The sequence below is a fragment of the Macaca mulatta genome, chromosome 14, assembly GCF_049350105.2.
Source record: "Macaca mulatta isolate MMU2019108-1 chromosome 14, T2T-MMU8v2.0, whole genome shotgun sequence".
Classification (NCBI taxonomy): domain Eukaryota; kingdom Metazoa; phylum Chordata; class Mammalia; order Primates; family Cercopithecidae; genus Macaca; species Macaca mulatta.
Genome location: NC_133419.1, coordinates 126131804 through 126159006, shown reverse-complemented (window position 1 = coordinate 126159006; position 27203 = coordinate 126131804). Strand labels below are relative to the sequence as shown.

General features: G+C 40.7%; 2 protein-coding genes across 2 annotated transcripts in view; both read right to left on the bottom strand.

Moving 5' to 3' along the window:
* Window positions 1-27203, bottom strand: part of HYLS1 (HYLS1 centriolar and ciliogenesis associated) — a 208526-nt gene that overhangs the window by 145114 nt on the left and 36209 nt on the right. The window lies entirely within an intron of this gene.
* PATE1 (prostate and testis expressed 1) lies at window positions 4580-7038 on the bottom strand. Its single transcript, XM_015116165.3, has 5 exons — window positions 6987-7038; window positions 6645-6680; window positions 5906-5941; window positions 5497-5619; window positions 4580-4713 (listed from the first exon to the last, which is right to left on the bottom strand). Exons 1-5 carry the CDS (start codon window positions 7036-7038, stop codon window positions 4580-4582), a joined length of 381 nt encoding a protein of 126 aa, XP_014971651.2.

Genomic DNA, 27203 nt, shown 5'->3' with positions numbered 1-27203 from the left:
GTCTCGATCTCCTGACCTCAGGTGATCTGCCTGCCTCGGCCTCCCAAAGTGCTGGGATTACAGTCGTGAGCCACTGCACCCGGCATGCCTTCTGTTCTTATAATCTCATAAGTCTGTGTATGAGGAGAGAGTTTACTATCCTCCAAAATAGAAAGCTGAATCTTAAACCTAAGGCAGATGTACCTTGAAACAAAACAAAACAAAACAAAACAAAAAACACATGGGCCACGATGATTTCTAAAGGGCTAAAGAGAATCATTGAATTCACAAGAAAAAAGAAACAACACTCAAAGGAAGGGGTCATGCAGGGAACTTCTTTCCTCAGATGGTTTGCACCTCCTGTTCCCTTTACCTGGAAGGAAGGTGCTTTTGGTACATGGTTGCCCCCGACCGTCTCCCTCTTGCCCTGACCTAATAGGTTAGCCCACGGTTCTAAGCTTGAACGTAACTTTAGAAAGAGCTTTCCTAAGACCCCAGTTAGCATTGTCTTCTGTTTTTATCACCCTGTATTTTTTCCTACACCTGTTATAGTTATTTCTTAGTTATTTGTGCGTAATCATTAAGAGTAAAGACTTGAGACAAGCAGCCTAAGTTTGACTCTTGCCTCTGTCATTTTCTATTTATATGACTTTGGCAAGTAATTTAATCTTCTCTAATCAGTTTCTCTAACAATGGATCATCAAGTAATCATGATACCTGAGCTGCCCATCATGAACTGGGTTTTCTGGGTCATGAATCCATAGATTGGGCGTGTTAAATAGCAATCTGCCACTAAGGAGAAGGCAACAAGAGAACAGGTTCAAGCCAGCCAGCATGGCACAAGTTAATTGCATGAGCAGGTAGTTCTGCTCCATTGCCTTCACCCTTCTATTGCACACCTGTGGCCTCTTAGTTTTCTGTTTAATAATGAACTGATTTGAGACAGGAGAAACTGGCATTTACAAATGGGTATTCTGGCAACAACTGGGAAGTGGACTCCCTAAGCATTAAACCACAATCAAGGGTGTCTCATCCATTTCGTCTGGACGGGTCTACATTAATTCATGGCTAGTTGCTAATAGCTTGACTTCTGTCATGGTTAGAATTTATTCTCACTGGAATAAACAGATATTTGTGGATATGGATGTTCCTCTTAATAATGCTTCTGCCACCATCATTAACTGTGGACTTAGGGAATGCTTTATTCTCCATCAATGTGTTTTAAACACAGAATTATTTCCACCCAAGAAACTTATTTCACCACAAAGAAGTAGAGCAATATGTTCATGCCCATGGAAATCATTTATCTTACCATGCACCCCATCATCAGAAGCAACCAGCCTGATGGAATAATGGAATGAATGGTCAGATGAAATCTCAATTTAACTATAAGTTGGGGGCAAACACTCTGAAAAGATTAGATTATATCTTAGAATGCAATATATGCTTAGAACCAGCAACTAATATATAATTCTGCTTTTCCCATAGTCAGAGTACACAAGTCCAAGAATCAAGATGTAGAAGTGGGAATACATTCTCCCATTCCTGCAACTGATTTTTGTTAATTTGGAAGTCTTAGTTACTAAGGGAGAAATGCTTCCACTACGGAACATAACAATACTTTAGTTGATTTGAATGCTAAGACCATTTTGGGCTCCTGATGCCTCCATGCCACAATATAAGCATAGAGGTTATTCTACAGGCTGAGAAAACTGATCCCCATTATTAAAAGGGAATTGCATGGCTGTTGCACAATGAGGTAGAGATGACTGTGTCTGGAATACAGGAAATTCTCTGAAGTGCTACTTTATTCTTCCTGTCCAATTACAGTAAATATAAAGCTCTGAAACTGAAAAAACAAATCCAGGCCATTGAAAATGTGAACCTTTCAAGAATGAAGATTTTCATCATCCCACCAGATAGATAATGCTGACCCAGTGAGGTTCTAGTAGTGGAAAACAAAATATAGAATTGGTAGCAGAAGAAGGAAGTTATAAATATTGCTTGCAGCCTCATTAGCAGTTAAAAAAACAAACAAACACTGGGTACCTAGGCGTATCTTTTTCCTCTCTTGTCGTATTTTCTTCTTGTTTTCCTCTATCTCTTTGTTATTTTACATAAAATTATTGACAGTAGTTGACAGGTGGAATTGATTGAATTTCAAGAGTATTTAATATTGCATGGAAATGAATATCAAGGATATCACTCTGAGATAGAGATGACTTTAGGACTCTTGTGTCCTTATTTAGAGAAAAAATAAGAGTATCTTTACTTGTATCCATACAAGTATGGATAATGCATCTCTTTAGGCAAAAGCAAGAAGTTGCCTTTCTTGTTTAATGGAGTCTAAACACATAAAAAGGTATGCACAGATGTTGAAAGGTCAAAGGCGTGATTGAACTGGTATTAAATGATTGTCTCTCAGTTTTAAGTTCACATTTCTATATTCTGCTTTATGATGGTGGTTTTTGCAAGCTAGATCCTTGTTAAATTCTGCCAATAGGGGGTGCTGGAGGGAGACTGGCAAGCTGGACAAGAGATGCATCTTTTCCTGTTTCCTCTTCCTCTCAACAGCTTTTTACCTGGGCAGTGGCAGTTGGCTTCAGAGTTACAGTTGGTTTTGTTCCATGGTTTTCCCCCCACACTTTCAGAACCAGCTTCCTGGTGCCCCGCAGAGATACCAGCACCATCTGAACAGTTCCCCTTCCCTAAAGGTACGCATTTTATTTTCACGGAGGTCCTTTGTTCCTGAGATGTTTGGGCTCCAGTTCCAAGGGATCCCTCCCTCACACTTTTTAATTAATTAATTAATTAATTTTAGAGATGGGATCCTCCTTCGTCACCCAGACTGGAGTGCCACTGTACAATCATAGCTCACTAGAGCCTTGAATTCCTGGGCTCAAGAGATCCTCCAGCTGCACTTCCTTTCCCCACACTTCTAAGGTCTAATTAGTCTAATTACCTTAATTACCTTAGACCTTAGAAGTATGGATGTCCAACATTTTCCTTGTGTTTCCCTAGACCTACAGGTTTTAGGTGTTTCTTGCAGTTTCTGTCTTTGTTAACTCAATATCTCCTTTTGGATTTTTGTGTCCTTTAATACCTGGTTAACCACTCTTAATTTTAAAGCCTCTGTAAAAAATAACTGGTGCCGTTTTTGGTTTCTGACTGACCCACATGGAGAGTAGTATGACTTTCAGATTTGTGTGAAGAGTAACTGAGTCAGAAGATAAAAAGTGTTTATAGCAATGCCTCTCATATAGTAATTGTCATGTAAGTGGAAGCTATTATTATTATTTACTTAAGATCTGTCTTTCCCATTAGTTTAAGCTCCATGAGGATAGGGATTATGATGCTGTATACATACTAGGGTCTAGCAGTACCTGGAACATAGTAGGCTTTGAACATATGTTTGTTAAAGGAATTAGGAAGAGGTTGGAGGAGAGAGAAAGAAGGATACGCAATTTGGGTATAGAAGAAAGGTAGCTTTCTTTATATTTTTATTATTTTTTTATATAATATAATATAATTCATCACTCTTTCTGGGCTTCATTTGACAAGTTTCATTAGAAATCAGCCTCTACCCTTGTGAACATGTTCGGTCAAACTGCCATTTCTCTCCAGGGTGTTAGAATTATACAGAGTGGAAAGCTCAAGTGTGTGTGAGATGGAGGTAAGGGTGGGAGAAGCATCTGGGGTCATGGGGCATCTGTTCACACAAGTGGCTGATGAGATGTCTAGTGGCCAGACTCAAATGGCTTCCTCAGACCGCACAGTTCTCAGCTTCCTCCATGCCGTGCTCTAGGCATGGGAATATTTGTGTTCCTGCTGGTGGTTCTGTCCCCTGGAAGTATCCTGCAGTTGTTCCCTGTCTAGAAGTTGATGCCTCCTTGTGAGTTTGCCAGGGAAGCTGGATGCAGGTACTATCTCTGGAATCTCATAGACTTCTCCTGCTTTTATTCTCCAACCACTAGTCCCAAACAGATCTGATTCTAGAAGGCAGACAATCTTTCTCTGTTCATGGTTCTGGTGCAGCTTCCTTTCCATGTCCCAATCTTCTCCTCACCCTGGGATTAACATTCATGAACAAACTCCAAGAAGACTTGAGCCACTTCTTTTTATGTTGCTACTCCCCATCCCTTCAGGCCACAGTTATGTGCTTTCTTTGGAGTGGGATAAGAAAGATAACACAGAGAGAAAAAAATGTGAAAAATATTAAAATACCCTGCCACAAAAGGAAGGAAAGCAGCAGAGGAAAGAGGAAGGGATTCTTTTTTGAAATTAAACTATCCTTTTCCCTCTTTTCTGAACAAACTGGCTATACAGTGAAAGCGCAAGGGTTTATGGCAACCTGCAGGATATATTGATCTTGTTCTTGCTCTCAAGGTTATTTATTTACTTATTTTAAGGGATGAGACAGAGACTAGAAAAGGAGAGGGACTTTCCTTTCATGTGCAGAAGATGGAGCCATGTCTTTGCAATCCTCTTCTGTAGTGTGCGTGTGTGTGTGAGAGAGAGATTTTTTTAAAGAAAGTCATTGTGAAGAGGCTGAGGCAACAACCTCACCCAGAAATTGGAGTCACAGAAGAAGCATTCACTTCTAAAGGTCTTCATTGCACAGGTCGTGGCTCCTGCAGCAGCTGAAGCTCACAAAATAGACACTCCACTTTATGCCTTTCACGTCAGCACAGTTCTTCAGGCAGTCCTTGAAGGTTAACCAGGGACTACCGTCCCCTGTGGAAGGGATTAAAAACAGATCAGAAAGCCTGGCCATGAAACTTCTGCAAAAAAACTTTTCTCCAGACCACACCAACATATAGAGAGAATCTTGTGTAGTTCAAAGCTCCGTTATTCAAATGTAAAGAACTGGAAGATGTTGCAAGTCGGGGGCTTCCCAAAAGAAATGCAGCAATGGAGCAGTCTAAAATGATTACTGGGGGTAGGGCAGTAAGAAGAACAGTAATTCAGGGAATGCCAAAGCTGGGTGTTTCTCTTGAGAATCTTAACACTGATTTAAGTGAGGGTTATAAATGCCAAGAGACAATTTAGCACAAAGGGTGGAAAAAGAGAAATCATGATGTCTTGTCTTAACCATCCAGGGCAATTCAGCCACAGTCTACTGATGACGCTGGCGCTTCTATTTCCACAGTTTAGAACGAACTGTAAGGAAACCCAGACAGGCACAAGAGGCACAAGGACCAAAAGCCCCCTCCTCTCAACGACTCACTGTTACCCATTGGACATAGATTACACCTATTCTCTCACCTCGATTTATTCTCCTCTGTTTTCTTCAGGCTTCTCAAAATACTAATTCCTTAGCTGTAGGCCCCCACCCTCCTTAGTGACCACTTCCATCTAATTTTCATTACGGTATATGATGCGGATGAAGGAATCAGCCATCCCAGGTGTGAGACTGCCTATAGTAAAAGTAAAGTAAGGTCTCCCCTTTCCCCTGTGGCTGATATGTCCCTGTCTACTTCCTCTACCCATTCTTCTTTTCCCCAACCCACAACTTACTTTTGGAAATCCTTCCAACCATGCAGGCCTCTTCTGTTCCTGCTGTGCATATTCCTCTTCCTCTGGAGCAGTTTTCTCCCGGGAACTGGAGGTGGCACATCCTACACTGAACAATTTCTGTCACTTGGCCGGAGAGTGGGGAGAGAGATTGAGAAACAATGGCACTACCACAAAAGAACCCCTCTCCCTTTTTGGGTTAGAAGTCTGCCTGGAGCCAGAGGACTTTGCCAGAGCCCATCAAGCATGAACATCTTCCTCTGCGGAAATACACTAAGCCACGAGAGTGACTGAGGTTTATGGCCTCAGGAATGTTAGCCTGAAAAATGGGAGGGGAAAGAAAGGTGGAGGAACAAGGAAAAGTGAAACAGTATCAAGACTGAGATGATCGGCAGGTCCTCTTCATACTTACGAGGAAATTCAGCTTCCACAGTAGCTATTTCACTGTCTGTACTGGCAAAGAGAAAGAAAACACATCTGAAATGTGCCTGAGATTTACTCTTGTATTGGGTTGTTATAATCTGCCCTTTGGGGTCCATCCTGTACTCTTAAATTGGAGCCATTCCAGGACCTCTGTCCCCCTAATGACTAGTCACCTACTGGGCATCTCTGCACCTCTTCTCTCCTTCTAAATCTCTTCACCTCTTCGAGGCTTCTCAGATTCATCTAACCATTCCTATAGGATGCAGCACAGACCAGAAGGAGAAAGATAAGTGCACATGCTTTTTTGCTTCATTCCTTCTTTTTAATTGACTCTGTGTGGCACAATTAAGGTAAGAGTCTTAATTGACTCTTACCTGTGGGTGCCTGGAATCTGACAATGGGGACAACCTGGAATTCCTGAAGTTGTCATGCTTTAGATTTGGCCAAGCAACACGTGAAAAGCCAACATTCCACTTCCTCCTTTCCCTTTTCCTTGCCCTTCACTGACACTCACTCCTGACCTTGTCCGTTGATGCTAATGTTATTTTGTCAAATCTAAAATCAGCTCCCATCCCAGCTCTGTCCTGCTGGAAGAGGTTGTTGAGTGTTGGAACTCAAGGTCTATTTCTATTTTTTTTTTTTTTTAGCCCCTGGTGCTCACCTCACCCCACCCATCTTTTCCTCCTCAGACCTGCCCCTTCTCATACCACTTATCTATTTCTACTCACCTGCAAATTTTCTCTTGAAAAGTGATCCAGATACTGCTGTTGAAAAAAAAAAAAAAAGATACACTGTCTGCAGACTTCATTTTCCAAACTCCATCTCAAAGCTTCTGTGAAATCCACTCGATTCCTCTCTAATCTGCCTCTTTCCCCCCATAAAGGAAGGGAGAAGAGCTTTAGTTAAGGTCCTGGGGATATGACATACCCCGGGTAGAAGGCATAACATTAGAGCAGAAGCTCATCATGTTTCTGTTACGATAGGACTTCCATGAGAAGGCCTCTGCCATGAGTGCTCTCACTTGTTCCTAAATTCAGGATTCTTACCAGCTGTCAACCCTAGGGACTCACCCCTAAAGCAGCAGAGCAGGATGGGGAGTTCCAGCAAGAGGGACTTGTCCATTTTGGAAAGAGGGAGGGCCAGGCTATAGCAGGAAGATTCAAGAGTGCCTATTTATACCCCTGCAAAGTTGGGCTTTCCTGCGAAAGGTTAGGGGTGGGGACGTTGTGGAAGCTCTTGGAAGGCATACGCTGCTCCTAGGGAAATCAATGTCTCTGTAATTTCTCTCCCTTGCAACTTGGTGGGAGAGGGAATGGCTAGGTCAATCCTGAATCTGATTTATTCCAGTTCTACCACTCAGGATTTTTGATGCCAGGTTCTATGGTCTTTTCACTATACCATACTGTAAAAGAATGCAAAGATAAAAACTGGGCTGGATGGGTAGAATTGAGAGTCATCTACATCAAGACATTGATTAAAGCTGAGAGAATATATAAGTATAAATCATTGGAATGCAGAAAGGCAAAAAGAAGGCTGAACACAGACTTAGAAATACATACCTCTAGGAATACAGAGAAAGGTTAGGCTCAGAGGCATACAGAGGGTTCCCATGAGGAGAGTAAAGTTTCTCACTGTCAATCATCCTGGAAAGAAGCAGACCCTAGGGTAGAAAATGAAAGCGAGGAGGAAACTGTTTTCCTTTCTTGGGGCTTCCTCGTGGCTGCGACTTAGACTTTAGTTGGGAGAGAGAGATTTAAGACTACTTCATCTGGAGAAAGGTAAGCTGGTCCTTCTCACTCGATGGCAGGCCAGGGGATTGAACCCGTGGATTCTAAGAGGAGCCATATCTAGTATCTCATTCTAAGTTTTCTGTTCATTTCCTTCAGTTGTTGCTATGCATTCAGTGCGTTGTAATGAATGATGCAGCTTAGTCGTCATTGTCATTGTAGAGAACCGACAGAAGAGCCTGTGCCCATGCTTAGGGCAAAGCATATATTGCTAGGAGCATCTTCTCTATATGAGAAGAAGAGTAGCAACTGGAAGGAAGCAGGTTGCAGCAGGGCACAATGCAGGTCTACAGCCAAGTGGGATGGTGGTCTAAGCAAGATGTTGGCTGAAGTGGTTGGGGACAGCGAGAGTAATGTATAAAAGACTTTTGCATCCATGATATTTTGGAGGTTATTATCACATGTCAAAAGATCAAACTGGCATTTCCATGCACAGAGGAAGAGACTTATATACTAACTCCTGATCTGGCACTGACTACGCTGATGAAGTTTTAAAATAACACCATGAAGTATTAATGTACTACATACACACTTGTGCACACATATGCACATGAGTACACACACACACACACACACGACAGCATCGATTTTTGTGTTCTGCGTATTCATGGACAGAAGTCTTCCTTTCCTTGCTCTCATTTCCCTGAACTTTAGCATCTTCCCTTGCATCTTTACATTCCTTTCTCTTGCCTTTTGAGATTTCCTCTCCTTTCCTTCTAGGAACCCCATAATTATTTGCCTAATGGCACCCATAAGAAAGGAGGAAATGTTCTGTTCTTCCGCCCTGTCAGAAGCGTCTCCTTACCTAATTACGCCTCTATAATGTTATTATACCACTTCCCCTACAGCAGAAATCTCCTCCTCCCAGCCAATGATTTGTACTGATCCACCTGTATTCCTTGCTTATATTTGAACTCCTTTCTCGACTTACCCCTAACATCTCCTCAAATGTATGAATACTCCCTAGCCTCCTGGCCCTGATACCTGATTTTCTTACTGAGTCTCACTCTGCTTCTTTGTGACACTAATCCTTTTACTTTTTGCCTTAAGGGAGTCCCCACCACCAAATTCTTCTTATGTCATAAATTCCAGACCTGTGGCCAAAAAGTATTCAGGAATCCCTTTTGCCTTATTGTTTTGAACGCTGTGGAACTTTGTAAAGCCCTTTATTCACGATCCCTCCTCTCTAGCACTGAGTTCGGGAGACTCAATTAGTCCAGAAGAGTAAGCCCTGGCAACGCTGAGAGTGATGGGGTACTTAGTTATGTCTCTGTGTGCGATTAGAAGATGTTTAGATTATGGCTGAGAACTTGTAGTTTGCATCTCCAATGTTATCCTGCAAATTAAAAAAAATGATGATTTTTGAATGGAAATTCACCTTCCAATCAGTTATTAATTTTAAAAGAAATAAATCTACGCTTCACAGAGGGATACAGCAACACATCCTGAGTTTCACTGGTAACTGAGATGTTTTTACATAATAATCATTTTGAATATATTAACTGGGCTAGTGATGAATACCAGGATTTGAGGAAAGACATCTCAGCTTAGGCAGACCTTACATATGAGGAGGGTAAACCAGATGAACCACAGTTATGTCCACTGCAGCACCAGTGGCCAGGCTCCTGGAGTTTTCCTAATGCCACAGGACTTACACTAGTAGTGTGCAGAGAAGGGCCAGTTCTTCTCTGTCAGGCTTTGAAGGAATGGTCAGATCAGAATAGCCTGTTCTTTCCCTCAGGCAAGTGAACAGCATAGCTCTGGGTGACTTAAACTAGATGAAATCAGAGTCATTCTATCCTCTTGAGGGACATGAAAGATGGAGGAAATATTCAGACAATATGGGCAGATCCAAGAAAGAGTTTCTAGGAGCCATTATGGTTCTGGGGAGCCTTTCTGTGTACGTTCTTTGCTACCATGAAACTTTCCATCTCTTACGAATTTCTGTGAATCTCAGAATCTCTCAATATGTTGACAGTTCCCCAGATAATTTCTTTCTATTGTACTGAGGGTTGGAGAAGATATCCTGGACATTAAAGTGACCAGGGAGGCAGGTCTGGGATTCAAGAGTGAAGAAGTAACCAATAATTTATTTATCGTTCCTATTGGAGCTTGCAGATTACATAAAAGTCCTGGATTTTAATATTTTGTACCAACAAACCTAGCTATCCCCCTGAGAATTCTTTTTAAAGGTGACCTCAGCTAAGGAGAAATTAGGGACTCCTCCCCTACTTTGCATGGTAAATTCACAAGTACGTGAAGGCCACTCCCAGAGACTTCCTCTCAAAATGCCAGTGCATTCAAGGAGGCAAGTAGCTGCCAGTATTGGTGAGCTTACTACATACTTGCAAAGTGTCTTTCTGAGACAATAAAAATGCTCTTTCTATGTTTAGAGAGGCTATCTGTGGCCAGTTTGCCTAAGCAGTTTCTCCCTTGTTATTTCCTCTGTGTGTGTGTACATGTGCATAGGTGTGGGACTTTCATATTGGTGAAATATAATTCACATACCAGAAAAGGCATAAGATTTAAATTAATATTTTGAACTATTTTAATTCAAATTGTGTAACTACAAACCAGGTCAGAAAGTTCAATATTGCTCAAACCACTGAAAACTCCCCATCCCAAGTGGTCCTCTCTAAATACATTGTTTTTTCCTCATCTGCTGGGAAACACTATTCTTTCTTTTATGAATTCTAACCATTGTTTTCTGTTGTAGTTTTACCACACTATATTTTTGCCTGTTTTATTATTTTTTATATTTGAGATGGAGTCTCACTCTGTTGCCCAGGCTGGAATGCAGTGGCACGATCTTGGCTCACTGCAACCTCCACCTCTCGAGTTCAAGCAATTCTCCTGCCTCAGCACCCCCCACCCATGCCACCAGTAGCTGGGTTTACAGGTGCATGTCACCACACCCAGCTAATTTTTGTATTTTAGTAGAGACAGGGTTTCGCCATATAAGCCAGGCTGGTCTCAAATTCCTGACCTCAGGTGATCCACCCACCTCGGCCTCCCAAAGTTCTGGGATTACAGGTATGAGACAACATGCCTGGCCACCAATTTTAAATATTGATGTAAATGGAATCATACAGTATGCATTCTAGGAATTATTCATGGTTTTGTATAAAGCTTTTTTTTTGCAATATATATTTAGTTATATGAATATTATGATGGAGAACTTTCCAGTACTGATGGAAAACATCAGCCCAGAGATTCAAGAAGCCCAAAAAGCCCTAAGCAAGAAGAACAAAAAATGCAGCATGATAGTAAAATTTCAGAAAGTCAAAGAAAATCATAAAATGTTAAAAGCAACCAGAGGACAAAGGACATAATACATTCCAAAGAACATTAGATTGACGGCTGAATTCTCAGTAAGAAGGAGGCTAGACGTTATGGGATGATATCTTTAATATGCCAACATACAATTGTATATCCAGAGAAAATATTCTTCTGTATTAAAGTGAAATAAACACATTATTAAGCAATAATAATGCCATTAACAAACTTGCACTTATTGGGACTAAGTACTATCAATAAATAATTGTTAAGTTGAATTGATATGTTAATTTGAATTAATTAAGACTGGAGGGCAGATCAGGTTCCAAGATGGCTGAATAAGAACAGCTCCAGGCTATAGCTCCCAATGTGAGTGACACAGAAAGTGGGTGATTTCTGCATTTCCAACTGAGGTACCAGGTTCATCTCACTGGGGCTTGTCGGACAGTGGGTGCAGGACAGTGGGTGCAGCCTACTGAGCGAGAGCCGAAGCAGGGCGAGGCATCACCTCACCCGGGAAGCACAAGGGGTAAGGGAATTCCCTTTCCTAGCCAAGGGAAATTGTGACACACAGAACCTGGAAAATCGGGTCACTCCCACCCTAATACTATGCTTTTCCAAGGGTCTTAGCAAACAGCACACCAGAAGATTATATCCTGCGCCTGGCTCAGAGGGTCCCATGCCCACGGAGCCTCCCTCATTGCTAGCACAGCAGTCTGAGTTCTAACTGCAAGGCGGCAGCGAGGCTGGGGGAGGGGCGCCCGCCATTGCTGAAGCTTGAGTAGGTAAACAAAGCGGCCAGGAAGCTCGAAGGGGGTGGAGTCCACCGCAGCTCAAGGGGGCCTGCCTGCCTCTGTAGACTCCACCTCTGAGGACAGAGCATAGCCAAACAAAAGGCAGCAGAAACTTCTGCAGATTTAAATATCCCTGTCTGACAGCTTTGAAGAGAGTAGTGGTTCTCCCAGCATGGAGTTTGAGTTCTGAGAACGGACAGACTGCCTCCTCAAGTGGGTCTCTGACCCCTGAGTAGGGTAACTGGGAGGCACCCCCAGTAGGGGCAAATTGACACCTCACACGGCCAGGTACCCCTCTGAGACGAAGCTTCCAGAGGAACAATCAGGCAGCAGCATTTGCTGTTCAGCAACATTCACTTTTCTGCAGCCTCCACTGCTGATACCCAGGCAAACAGGGTCTGGAGTGGACTTCCAGCAAACTCCAACAGACCTGCAGCTGAGGGTCCTGACTCTTAGAAGGAACACTAACAAACAGGACATCCACACCAAAATCCCATGTGTACGTCACCATCATCAAAGAACAGAGGTAGATAAAACCACAAAGATGGGGAAAAAACAGAGCAGAAAAGCTGAAAATTCTAAAAATCAGAGCGCCTCTCCCCCTCCAAAGGAACACAGCTCCTCGCCAGCAATGGAACAAAGCTGGATGGAGAATGACTTTGACGAGTTGGGAGAAGAAGGCTTCAGACGATCATACTTCTTCAAGCAAAAGGAGGAAGTTTGAACCCATCTCAAAGAAGCTAAAAACCTTGAAAAAAGATTAAATGAATGGCTAACTAGAATAACCAATGTAGAGAAGTCCTTAAATGACCTGATAGAGCTGAAAACCATGGTGCGAGAACTACGTGACAAATGCACAAGCTTCAGTAACTGATTCGATCAACTGGAAGAAAGGGTCTCAGTGATTGAAGATCAAATGAATGAAATGATGCGAGAAGAGAAGTTTAGAGAAAAAAGAGTAAAAAGAAAGGAACAAATTCTCCAAGAAATATGGGACTATGTGAAAAGACCAAATCTACGTCTGACTGGTGTACCTAAAAGTGATGGGGAAAATGGAACTAAGTTGGAAAACACTTTGCAGGATGTTATCCAGGAGAACTTCCCCAACCTAGCAAGGCAGGCCAACATTCAAATTCAGGAAATACAGAGAACGCCACAAAGATACTCCTCAAGAAGAGCAAATCCAAGATACATAATTGTCAGATTCACTAATGTTGAAATGAAGGAAAAAATGTTAAGGGCAGCCAGAGGAGAAAGGTCGGGTTACCCACAAAGGGAAGCCCATCAGACTAACAGCAGATCTCTCAGCAGAAACTCTACAAGCCAGAAGAGAGTGGGGGCCAATATTCAACATTCTTAAAGAAAAGAATTTTCAACCCAGAATTTCAGCCAAACTAAGTTTCATAAGTGAAGGAGAAATAAAATTCTTTACAGACAAGCAAATGCTGAGAGATTTTGTCACCACCAGGCCTGCCCTACAAGGGCTCCTGAAGGAAGCACTAAACATGGAAAGGAACAACCGGTACCAGCCACTGCAAAAACATGCCAAAATGTAAAGACCATCGATGCTAGGAAGAAACTGCATCAACTAACGAGCAAAATAACCAGCTAACATCATAATGACAGGATCAAATTCACACATAACAATATTAACCTTAAATGTAAATGGGCTAAATGCTCCAATTAAAAGACACAGACTGGCAAATTGGATAAAGAATCGAGACCCATCAGTGCGCTGTATTCAGGAGACCCGTCTCACGTGTGGAGACACATATACGCTCAAAATAAAGGGATGGAGGAAGGTCTACCAAGCAAATGGAAAACAAAAAAAGGCAGAGGTTGCAATCCTGGTCTCTGACAAAACAGACTTTAAACCAGCAATGATCAAAAGAAACAAAGAAGGCCATTACATAATGGTAAAGGGATCAATTCAACAGGAAGAGCTGACTATCCTAAATATATATGCACCCAATACAGGAGCACCCAGATTTATAAAGCAGGTCCTTAGAGACTTACAAAGAGACTTAGACTTCCACACAATAATAATGGGAGACTTTAACACCCTAATGTCAACATTAGACCAATCAACAAGACAGAAAGTTAACAAGGATATCCAGGAATTGAACTCAGCTCTGCACCAAGTGGAACTAATAGACAGCTACAGAACTCTCCACCCCAAATCAACAGAATATACATTCTTCTCAGCACCACATCGCACTTATTCCAAAACTGACCACGTAGTTGGAAGTAAAGCACTCCTCAGCAAATGTGAAAGAACAGAAATTATAACAAGCTGTCTCTTAGACCACAGTGCAATCAAACTAGAACTCAGGATTAAGAAACTCAATCAAAACCACTCAACTACGTGGAAACTGAACAACCTGCTCCTGAATGACTACTGGGTACATAACGAAATGAAGGCAGAAATAAAGATGTTCTTTGAAACCAATGAGGACAAAGATACAACATACCAGAATCTCTGGGACACATTTAAGGCAGTGTGTAGAGGGAAATTTATAACACTAAATGCCCACAAGAGAAAGCAGGAAAGATCTAAAATTGACACCATAACATCACAATTAAAAGAACTAGAGAAACAAGAGCAAACACATTCAAAAGCTAGCAGAAGGAAAGAAACAACTAAGATCAGAGCAGAACTAAAGGAGTTAGAGACACAAAAAAAAACCTTCAAAAAATCAATGAATCCAGGATCTGGTGTTTTGAAAAGATCAACAAAATTGATAGACCGCTAGCAAGACTAATAAAGAAGAAAAGAGAGAAGAATCAAATAGACGCAATAAAAAATGATAAAGGGGATATCACCATCGACCCCACAGAAATACAAACTACCATCAGAGAATACTATAAACACCTCTATGCAAATAAACTAGAAAACCTAGAAGAAATGGATAAATTCCTGGACACATACACTCTCCCAAGACTAAACCAGGAAGAAGTTGAATCCCTGAATAGACTAATAACAGGCTCTGAAATTGAGGCAATAATTAATAGCCTACCAACCAAAAAAGTCCAGGACCAGACGGATTCACAGTCGAATTCTACCAGAGGTACAAGGAGGAGTTGGTACCATTCCTTCTGAAACGATTCCAATCAATAGAAAAAGAGGGAATCCTCCCTAATTCATTTTATGAAGCCAACATCATCCTGATAACAAAGCCTGGCAGAGACACAACAGAAAAAGAGAATGTTAGACCAATATCCCTGATGAAAATTGATGCAAAAATCCTTAATAAAATACTGGCAAACTGAATCCAGCAGCACATCAAAAAGCTTATACACCACGATCAAGTGGGCTTCATCCCTGGGATGCAAGGCTGGTTCAACATACGCAAATCAATAAATGTAATCCAGCATATAAACAGAACCAAAGACAAAAACCACATGATTATCTCAATAGATGCAGAAAAGGCCTTTGACAAAATTCAACAGCCCTTCATGATAAAAACTCTCAATACATTCGGTATTGATGGAATGTATCTCAAAATAATAAGAGCTATTTATGACAAACCCACAACCAATATCATACTGAATGAGCAAAAACTGGAAGCATTCCCTTTGAAAACTGGCACAATAGGCCGGGCGCGGTGGCTCAAGCCTGTAATCCCAGCACTTTGGGAGGCTGAGACGGGCGGATCACGAGGTTAGGAGATCGAGACCATCCTGGCTAACACGGTGAAACCCCGTCTCTACTAAAAAAACTAGCCGGGCGAGGTGGCGGGCGCCTGTAGTCCCAGCTACTCGGGAGGCTGAGGCAGGAGAATGGCGTAAACCCGGGAGGCGGAGCTTGTAGTGGGCCGAGATCATGCCACTGCACTCCAGCCTGGGCGACAGAGCAAGACTCCATCTCAAAAAAAAAAAAAAAAAAAACAAAAAAAACAAAAAACTGGCACAAGACAGGGATGCTGTCTCTCTCCACTCCTGTTCAACATAGTGTTGGGAGTTCTGGCCAGGGCAATCAGGCAGGAGAAAGAAATAAAGGGTCTTCAGTTAGGAAAAGAGGAAGTCAAATTGTCCCTGTTTGCAGATGACATGATTGTGTATTTAGAAAACCTCATTGTCTCAGCCCAAAATCTCCTTAAGCTGATAAGCAACTTCAGCAAAGTCTCAGGATACAAAATCAATGTGCAAAAAATCACAAGCATTCTTATACACCTATAACAGACAAACAGAGAGCCAAATTATGAGTGAACTCCCATTCACAATTGCTTCAAATAGAATAAAATACCTAGGAATCCAACTTATGAGGGATGTGAAGGACCTCTTCAAGGAGAACTACAAACCACTGCTCAACAAAATAAAAGAGGACACAAACAAATGGAAGAATATTCCATGCTCATGGATAGGAAGAATCAATATCGTGAAAACGACCATGCTGCCCAAGGTAATTTATAGATTCAATGCCATTCCCATTAAGCTACCAATGACTTTCTTCACAGAATTGGAAAAAACTACTTTAAAGTTCATATGGAACCAAAAAAGAGCCAACCTTACCAACACAATCCTAAGCCAAAAGAACAAAGCCGGAGGCATCACGCTTCCTGACTTCAAACTATATTACAAGGCTATAGTAAACAAAACAGCATAGTACTGGTACCAAAACAGAGATGTAGAACAATGGAACAGAACAGAGACCTCAGACATAATACCACACATCTACAACCATCTGATCTTTGACAAACCTGACAAAAACAAGAAATGGGGAAAGGATTCCCTATTTAATAAATAGTGCTGGGAAAACTGGCTAGTCATATATAGAAAGCTGTAACTGGATCCCTTCCTTACACCTTATACAACAATTAATTCAAGATGGATTAGAGACTTAAATGTTAGACCTGAAACCATGAAAACCCTAGAAGAAAACCTAGGCAATACCATTCAGGACATAGGCATGGGCAAGGACTTCATGTCTAAAACACCAAAAGCAACGGCAATAAAAGCCAAAATTGACAAATGGGATCTAATTAAACTAAAGAGCTTCTGCACAGCAAAAGAAACTACCATCAGAGTGAATAGGAAACCTACAGAATGGGAGAAAATTTTTGCCATCTACTCATCTGACAAAGCACTAACATTCAGAACCTACGAAGAACTCAAACAAATTTACAAGAAAAAAAAACCATCAAAAAGTGGGCAAAGAATATGAACAGACACTTCTCAAAAGAAGACATTTATGCAGCCAACAGACACATGAAAAAATGCTCATCATCACAAGCCATCAGAGAAATGCAAATCAAAACCATAATGTGATACCATCTCACAACAGTTAGAATGGCAATCATTAAAGATTCAGGAAACAACAAGTGCTGGAGAGGATGTGGAGAAATAGGAACAAAAGACTTTCACACTGTTGGTGGGACTGTAAACTAGTTCAACCATTGTGGAAGACAGTGTGGTGATTCCTCAAGGATCTAGAACTAGAAATACCATTTGACCCAGCCATCCCATTACTGGGTATATACCCAAAGGATTATAAATCATGCTGCTATAAAAACACATGCACACATATGGTTATTGCGGCACTATTCACAATAGCAAAGACTTGGAACCAAACCAAATGTCCATCAATGACAGACTGGAGTAAGAAAATGTGGCACATATATACCATGGAATACTATGCAGCCATAATAAAGGATGAGTTCATGTCCTTTGTAGGGACATGGATGAAGCTGGAAACCATCATTCTCAGCAAACTATCGCAAGAACAGAAAACCAAATACTGCATGTTCTCACTCATAGATGGGAATTGAACAATGAGAACACTTTGACACAGGAAAGGGAACATCACACACTGGGGCCTGTCGTGGGGTGTGGGGAGGGATAGCATTAGGAGATGTACCTAATGTAAATGACGAGTTAATGGGTGCAGCACACCAACATGGCACATGTATACATATGTAATGAACCTGCATGTTGTGCATATGTACCCTAGAACTTAATGTATAATTTAAAAAAAAAGAAAAGAAAAATAGGTGAAGAATATGGACAGGCAATTCACACAAAGAGGAAATGCAAATAGATTTTAAGCATACAAAGATATTTTCAACCTCATTTTTAATAAAAATGTTAATTGAAACGAAAAAAAAAAAAAAAAAAAAAAGACTGGAGGACAAATGTATCCATTCAACAACTACCGTAGAGAAGAAAGAAAAGATTTCCAAAGTGATCTTCTTTGGTTCCTCAGGCCCACAGAGTCCCTACACTGCCAACCTCCTTAGTGCTTCAGCCTGGAGTTCACCAAACACAAACTCCAAGAATCTTCCTCCATGGTCAATCTTCCTGAATGCATGAGCATTAGTCCAGCTGTTCTGATTGAATCCAGAGGGACACAGATGTGTTATCTTTGGGCCAGCAGTACCTTTGGTACTTAAGAGGTTCATAAAAAAATCACCCAGAGACATCAAGGATGATGCACAAATTCAGTGCCAAATTCTACTAAGAGATCAATTAAAATGAAACCTAGAAGGTGACAATATGATTGAGGACATAGAGCTCATTCATGTCCACAGTGAGAACAGTAAAGGAAAGAAGGGGAAGCCAGATGAAAGGGAATAAAGAGTGAATTGTCTAGCAAAATATGTTAGAAAATAAAGTTCTAAAAACCATAGAGTGTAAAATAGATGAGGTAGCTAGGAATCAATCTAATGCAAGCTGTACGACTTCTCCAAGAAAATATCATAATTTAAAAAAACTAAGATCCAAAGAAACCAAACAAGTTATTACAGAAACTTTTGTTTTGAAATCACAAGAAGTTACAAAAAATGGCTTCTATGTATTTTTTACCCAGTTTTCCCAATGATAACATCTTCAATAACCAATACATTTTCTAAACCAGGAAATAGACCTTGGTACAATACTATTAACTATTAACTTATGGACCTTATTTGAGTTTCTTCAGTTTTTACACATACTTTTTTGGTGTATATTACTACGAAATTTTATCAGTTGTGTAGGTTTGTGTAAAATCACTAAAGCAGGATACATAACTGTCCATCACCACATAAAGGGAACATTTAGTATGCAATCCTTTGGAAGTGGATTTTTTCATTTGGCGTAATAGCCTTGAGAACCATCCAATTGTTGCAAGTATCAATAGTTCATTCTTTTTATTGCTGAATAGTATTCCATTGTATGGATGTACCACACTTTGTTTACCCTTTTACCCTTAGAGGAATATCTGTGTTCTTTCTAGTTTGAGGATATTACAAAGAAAGTTACTATGAACATTTCTTTCTAGGTTTTTGTGGAAACATGTGTTTTCTTTCCTCTCAGGTAAAAGCATTATACTGAGTGAAAGAATATACACACAAAAAGTGCTTGATTCTCTTTGTTTGAAACACTGTAGTAGTCAAAATTTATCTTAGTGACAGAAAGTAGAGGAGTGGTTACAAGGGATGGAAGGTAGGGTTTGATGTTGATTGCAAAGGGCATGAGGATGCTTTTTGAGATTATGGAAATGTCCTATATCTTGATTATGGTGGTGGTTACACAGTTGTGCACACTGTCAAAACACAATGAAATCTACATTTAAATGTGTTCATTTTAATATATGTAATCTCTACCTCAGTAAAATTGTTTCAAAAATGTTTTGTGTATGAATCTAATAATTTTTCCTTGCATTGTTCATATGTGTTTTAGGAAATTCTCCATATACATTTTGTACTTCTCAAATAAACAACTTAAAAAGAGAAAGAATAAGTTGGGTGTTGGTAGCCACTCGTGCAGGGTCATGATGTTGCTTGTAGGTGATGAATTCTCACTGAGAAGAACTTCCAAGCCACAGAAAACATAAGTATTTTTTCCTTTTTTGATCTTGGAAGCTTAGGGAAGATTTTCAGTTTTGAGAAAAAAAAGAATGAGGTCACTTGAGTTCAAACTTCCATCCTGTTAAAGCTTTGATTAGCATTCCATCCTCACATAGAGGGATTAAAATCACACTGTGGTGGCAATAACAAATGGCCGTGAAGAGTCAGCATGCCTTTCAGTACTAGAGTGTTCATACAGTGCCTCTATAACTAGTGTGTGGAACAACAAACACCCATTAGACAGACAAAACATGGCATGTTCAAAGGGTAGCAGTGTCCCAGCCACTGACACCTCTAACTTATCATATATCTTTTAATTTTGTGCTCCTTTGCATTGAGAAATATCAAATACATATGAAGTACAGAAAACATACGTACATTTAAAAAGCTATAAATAACATTTATGCAGTACATACTAAGTCTGCTGTTATGTCTTTATTTTTATTTTTTGCATAACGTTTTTTCTTTTTTTCAGTACATGTCAAAAAATTTTTATTATTCTTGAGTGTAATATCAAGAAACAAGCTTTTGCAATTTTATACACAACTATTTCTAATTACCTGTTGCTTATTTATGTGAAGTTGAAAACACGGTGTAATTTTTGATATTCTCTCTTCCTTCTCCTTCCTCACACTAATGTTTTATTAATATTATTTTAAATTGATGAATCATAATTGTATACATTTGTGGGGTTCAATGTGATGTTTTGATATATATATATACAACGTGGGGTGATTAAATCAAGCTAATTAACATCACCTTGCTTACTTATTATTTTCTATAGTGAAACATTTGAGATTTACTCTCTTAGCTATTTTGAAATGTACAATACATTATTGTTGCATATAGTCACCTTGCTGTGCAATAGATCTCAAAACTTATTCCTCCTGTTTACCTGAAACTTTATACCCTTTAATCAACAACTCCTCATTCCTTTCCTCCTCAGTGTGTCAGCCTCTGGTAACTATCATTCTACTCTCTACTTCTACGAGTTCAACTTTTTAAGATTTCACATACAATTGAGATCATGCGGTATTTGTCTTTCTGTGCCTGGCTTCCTTCATTTAGCATAACGTCCTTCAAATACATTCATGTTGTCACAAATGATAGAATTTTCTTCTTTTTTGTAAGGCTGAAGGGTATTCCATTGTGTATGTGTGTGTGCATGTGCATCACGGTTTCTTTGTCCATTCACCTTTCAATGGACAGTTAGGTTGATTTCCTAGTTCATCTACTGTGAATAATGCTGCAATAAACATGAAATTGCAGATATCTCTTTGAGAAACTGATTTCATTTCCTTTGAATATGTACCCAAAAGAGGGATTTCTGGAACATATGGTAGTTCTATTTTAATTTTGTGAGTAACCGCCATAGTGTTTTCCATTATAAGGATACTAATTTATATTCCCACTAACAGTGCACAAGGGTTCCCATTTCTCCACACCCTCCCCAAAACTTACCTTTTGTCTTTTTGATAATAGCAATTCTAATAAAAGTGTGAGGTTATATCTCACTGTTGTTTTGATTTGCATTTCCCTGATGATTAGTGATATTGAGCATTTTTTCATAACTTTCTGGTTATTCGTATGTCTTCTTTTCAGAAATATCAATTCTGATCTTTTGCTCATTTTAATTAGGTTGTTTGTTTCCTTGCTATTAAGTTGGTTGAGTTTCTTTTAAATCTTGGATATTAACTCCTTGTCAGGTGTAAATGCTTTATAGATATTTTCTCCCATTTTGTAGATTGTCTCATTACTCCTAGCAGTAAAGAAGCATTTTGATTTGATGCAGTCTCATTTGTCTATTTTTATTGCCTGTGCTTTTAGGATCATATACAAAAGTAATTGCCCAGACCAATGTCAAGAAGATTTTTTTCCTCTGTTTTCTTCTGGTAATTTTACAGTTTTAGGTCTTATGATTAAGTCTGATTTTAGGTCTTATGATTAAGCCACTCCCTTCCTTGCTTAGAAAACTTTTTCTCAACCTCACATCTTGGTATAAATGTTTGTTTTTCAGCACTCCCCCTCTGACTCAGTTCCTCCTTTGTGTTCCCATAGCTTAGCCTAGAGCCGTGATATGGATGTAGTCAGCATTACCTTTGACTCCTTTTCCTCCCTTGTTCCACATTCAACCAGTGACAGAGTCTAGTCTATTCAGCATTCATCACATCACTACTATCATTCTCCTCTCCATTCCTGCTATTGCTGTTCTTGTTATGGCCTCTGTGTTGCTCACCTGGAGCCCATTCTTTTTCAATATGTAAGTATTTGCTGAATTGAATCAATTAAAATAGAGTCCTGTGAGCCTTGGGTTTGTGCAGGGCAAAAGGCAGAGAACTCATTTGCTCTGCTCCTCTGAGTGCAGGAAGGAGAAGCTGGGATGCTGGAACTACTTGCAGGAATGAAAGAATAAGGCACTGGAAGCTGGAAGGAGATTTTTTCTAAGCACTAAACTTGAAAAAAGGCTCAAAGAAAAGAATAAAATGATGAAACTGCAGAAGGAAGTTTGTGTAACTAAAACCAAGAAGAGGCCCTGAAAGAAATATCTTCCCTGGCCATGACCTAAAGTGCCAAGGGAAGTTAGATTGAATCCCTGTTCTCAAGGACAGGCAAGAATGTAGTGAGTCTTTCTGGGAGCTTCTTGAAGCTCTAGACCGGGTGGGAGGTGGGTGTGGAGAGAGTAGTTCAGTAGTTCAGACAGTAGTCCTGATAAGCCCGGGACATTGTTCCAGAAACAGCTTGGGTTCAGTGCATGGGGTTAGGGGAATAGAACATCATCTTCTTGGAGCCTTGAGCTGAGGTAGATTTTTATCATTAAAGTGAGATGGGCAGCAGATGAGAGGTGAAAAGCTCAGTCAGGTGAGAAGACAGAACAAGGCACTGGAACGATGCGGCACCAGAACTCTTGGCAGCATTTGGAGGGTGGTGGAGAAGAAAGAGTACTAGGACATTTAGAAGATGTAATAATACTAAGAAAAAAAAGCTCTTATAATTTCAAAGGCTGAATCTTATGCCAAAATGATAAAAAATCAAAGGTTATAAAAGGACGCAGCCTTTTCTCCAAGTTTTAGAAATTTTCTAAGGTTGTATGCTCACACACGCTGTAAGAAAGTGAAATTTTCAGTAACACTTCCACACTCCCTTCCCCATCCCAGAAAACCTTCTCCCCCAAATAGAGAGCTAGGATGCATGTCCAAAGGCACTCTTAAGGAAACTCTCCACTTGGGCACCACTGAAGTACCTGGGTCTCCACAGTTTTAAAATTGGTGGAGTAGTGAAAATTTTAGTATCACAAGTACAGTTGGGGCATAATTTGAACTTTGATATGGTTTTTTTTTTTTAATTGTCAAGTTATTTTTTGGTTCTCACTGCTTGCCAGTCATTTACTATTCTGTCCCCTGTCCCACCTCCCACCATTCAGGGTCACCACTCTGGCTTGTTGAGGTGTTGGCATGGCGGCCTTCTTTTGGGCACTTCATTCATTCTGAGGCCCTCTTGTCCTCCGAGCTGCTCCTCAGAAGACAATCAGCAGGCACAAATCTAACTCCATTCATTCAGGAGGATTCTTAGCAGGCAGCTCAGCCAGAGCATAGGCAACAATCTGAAAACCAGACATAAAGCACTGCACTTATGTGGCACAGCATCTATGCAGGCAGATGCATAAAAGTTGTACAAAACAACAATAACAACAACAATGTTAACTATAATAATACCTGGTGGCTTGAATTTCAGGTTAAAAATTTTTCTTTATAGTACAGAAAACCTGAGGCTATATAATTTACATGACTTGCTCAGCCCTTGCCTTTTTTGCCCTATTATCTCTTCCAGTTACGTCATCACATAGCTCTAAATACCCTCTACAGGCTGATGACCCACACATCTTCATCTTCCTCTCTACTTCCTCTTCTGAGACCCAGACTGCCGTTTTTTTTAAATCTCCATACGAATATGCATTTCAAGCTTGTTCAAAAAGCCTGTTTCTCATCTGAAAATGGGGATAATAATGCTGTTATGATCTTTAAATAAGACATGTAAACTGTAGCGTAGTGCCTGACACATAATAAATGTCCAATACCTGGTCGCTATTTTATCATGATTACTGTCATTACATTTTATGGCTGGACCCAGATGCCACACAGCCTGATCCTCCACCCTCAGAGTCACCCTTTGTGTTAACAACTTCCACCCTTCAGCATTGTGTTTTCTAAGACAAAGTCCTAGAATGCTGAGATTCACACTAAACATGTCTTAAGTAACTTAGAATACTCCCTGGGGGACCCTGAGTCAAATTTTTTTTTCTTTTAGTGGAGGGGAGAGTGCCGGAAGTTTCTGCTCAGCATCTTGCTGATGTCACCCCAGACCATGAATTAGTTTATCAAATTTCTTTCTTAGCAATAGCAACAGCTTAAGTTCTGGTGCCCAGAGGAAGCCCTAAGAGCTGGAAGAGGAAATAGTCCCTCTCGTGTGGTGATCCTGATGTCTCCTGAGTTTCCGATTCACTGAGGGCTGGTGGATGCGGACACAGACCTAGAGCCCTGAGTTCAAAGGCAGTTGGTCAAGCCTCAGACTTGGACTTCTGAGAAGATTCCTGCTGAGTTACTTCTCTCCTGGCTAAAGAAGGTTGCATTTTCCCCACTCATCCTCTTCCTTCTCTGTTTCTCAGAGAGTCCGCCATAAATAGTATGAGGTAGGGAGAAATTTGATCTTGGGGTAGTGTCAGGCTGTGTCTGGGCAATAAACACTATTTCAAAGGTCCACATTCATTTCCAGTGTGCCCCTCGGTCTCAAATTATGTTTAAGACTGAGCAGGTTGTGAGGTGTGGTTACCCAGCACTGGGCTTGGAGTCCTGAAACCCTCAAGCCACACCTTCTCAGACCTCTGCTTCCTCATGCTGAAAATGACCACCACATTGCCTTCCTCACAGGCTTATGGTTGGGAACAAGTGTACAACAAGATAGATAATGTACATACAATAACTTTATAAATGTTGGCTGCTGTTATCAAGCAGCTCCTGCATTGTCTCCTTACCGTTGTTCTGGTCCTTGGAATCCAGGAGTTTGAGCCCACTGAATTTTATCCAGTAGTCAGCCCTTTCCCTGTCATTCTAGGCATTGCTTCCAGAGCCCCCAGTTCTTTCCCAGGAAATAAATGCTTGTGGAAACAACCAACTTCTAGCATATGGGGCGTGAGAGCAGTCCTTCCCTGGTTCTTACAGAAGAACAAAAGCTAGGAGTGGGGAGTGCGTATTGGCAATGAGGCTTAAAGAGGAAAGCTGTTCGAGGGGCTCAAAGGGGAAAGAGTAGTTGCAGGACACAAAAACAGAAGAGGTGTTTTTCCTCAAAAGGCAGAGTCCTAGGATAGGCCACTTCTTTTGCAAGTCTGCCTGATCTTATCCCTAGCATTTTCATCCCAACTTTCTTTTAGACAGGAAGTCAGGGTGCAAAGCCTTTTACCACTACTGCCTTACCTATAACGTGGTATCCGGCATTGTGAAGAGTGTAAGCAGTAGAACCAGTTAGACTATGGCCCAAATCTCAGCTCTTTCATTTATTGTCTTAGTTTATTACTTATACATGGGGATAATATCACCTAATCCTCAAACTTGTAGGAGCTCAGAGTATGGGCAAGGTGCCCCGACAGTGCCAGGTGAGGCTACAGCAAGCACTCGGCTCTTGGCTAAAACTGTAAATATGGTTCTGTCACCAGAACATAATCTTGTTACACAATTCTGCTTGATCCTGCTTCTCATGCTGCTGCCAGACAGTCACAGGCAATTTCCTAGCATGTTTCACATCCTGGAGTGGCCCTTTCTTCTGCCCTCGGTCCATTGTACACTGATTAGTAATATTAGATACATGCCAGGAACTATTGTAATTGCTTTACATAACATAACTCAATTACTCATCTAAACAACCTGATGGAGGTGATACTGTTCTCTCCATTTTACCACTGAGGGAATTGAACCTTAGAGAAGTTACTTGCTTGTCTAAGATTACAGAGCTATTAAGAGGGATTCAAAGGTGACATGTGTGGCTCATGAGGGGATCTTAACCAGTAAGCTGCAGGCCTCTCTCCTCCCCCTTTTAAAAAGCAAAGCAGGGTCATCCTTTGTACTTGAGTTTCCTTTGTATTTGAGTTTCCTTTGTACCTGAGTTTTAGAATTGCTCTCACCAACAATTACATCCCTGGGTTTTTTGCACACTTTTCTGCCTCTATGGCTTTCCATGTAGAAAAGAGTGCTCCAGAGTATCTCAATATTCAACTTACTGACATCTGCTCAGACATCAGAGAGTTATATATGCACTTCAGAAAAAAAAAAAAAAGAGGAAATAGAAAAAATGCTGGAAGGGTCCCTGCTGTTTCTGAAACACTGAGCTGGGTGCTTTACATATGGCAGGTGCTGGCACAACAGTTAATAGCTAGGTGGATTGTTGAGACAGGCCCAAGTTCAAATCTTAGTTTTGCTCCCTAGTACTTTGACCTTGGCAGATCACTTAGCCTCAGTTTCCAAAACTGTAAAGTGGGTATAATGATACCTCTAGGAGAAAATATTCTAGTGTTAATTTCTCAGAGTTTTATTCAAAGACCTGCATCAGAATTAATGGAGGAATGACCTTGGCCATCCAGAACTAGAGGACATGTGGGACGGAAGCAGTATAACTTACTGTGATGCTCACACCAAGGGTCTTCTTGATCATAGCAGAATCTTTGGAAGAATTTTCACTAGAATACAGGACACTGACTTTTCAACTATGGCCCTTTACTAGAGCCACTAAAGGAGGGCAGAACTGATCATTTGCTAATCCCTTGAACTGTGGGAGAGGACTTATTTGACATACTATATCCATATGTGGGATATAGGGACAGTCTTAAAAAAAATGATTTCTTGTTGTTTGAAAGATTACATTAGCCAAGAAAAGAGAAAAGGGGTACATTGAAAGGCCCCCAAGGTTCAACGTTGTTTTAGGTCCAGTCAATTTTCTGTTACTGTCCATTTCTGTCACAGAATACCTGAATGGGGTAATTTATAATGGGGAAAGAGTAGTTGCAGGACACAAAAACACAAGAGGTGTTTTTCCTTAAAAGGCAGGGTCCTAGGATAAGCCACTTCTTTTGCAAGTCTGCATGCTCTTATCTCTAGCATTTTCATCCCAACTTTCTTTCAGAAATGTATTTCTCACAGGTAGAGGCAGGTGGTGAGAGCCTTCTTGCTGGTGGAAACTTTCTGAAGACTTCTGAGGCAGTGCAGGGTATCACATGATGAGGGGCTGAGTGTGCTAATGTGTTCACTCACTTCTCTCTTTCTCTTCTTATAAAGCCACCAGCTGCCTTCCCATGATAACCCATTTTGAACAGTGATCTCTTAAGGGGGCCACCTCTCAATACTGCCATATTGGGAATTAAGTTTCAACATGAATTTTAGAGGGAACATTCAAATCACAGCATTCCACCCCTGGCCCCGCAAAACTCATGTCCTTCTCACATACAAATACAGTCATTCCACCCTGATAGCCCCAAAGTCTTAATTCATTGCAGCACCAACTCAAAAGCCCAAAGTCCAAGGTCCAGAGTCTCATCCGTGAACCTATAAAATCAGAACAAGTTA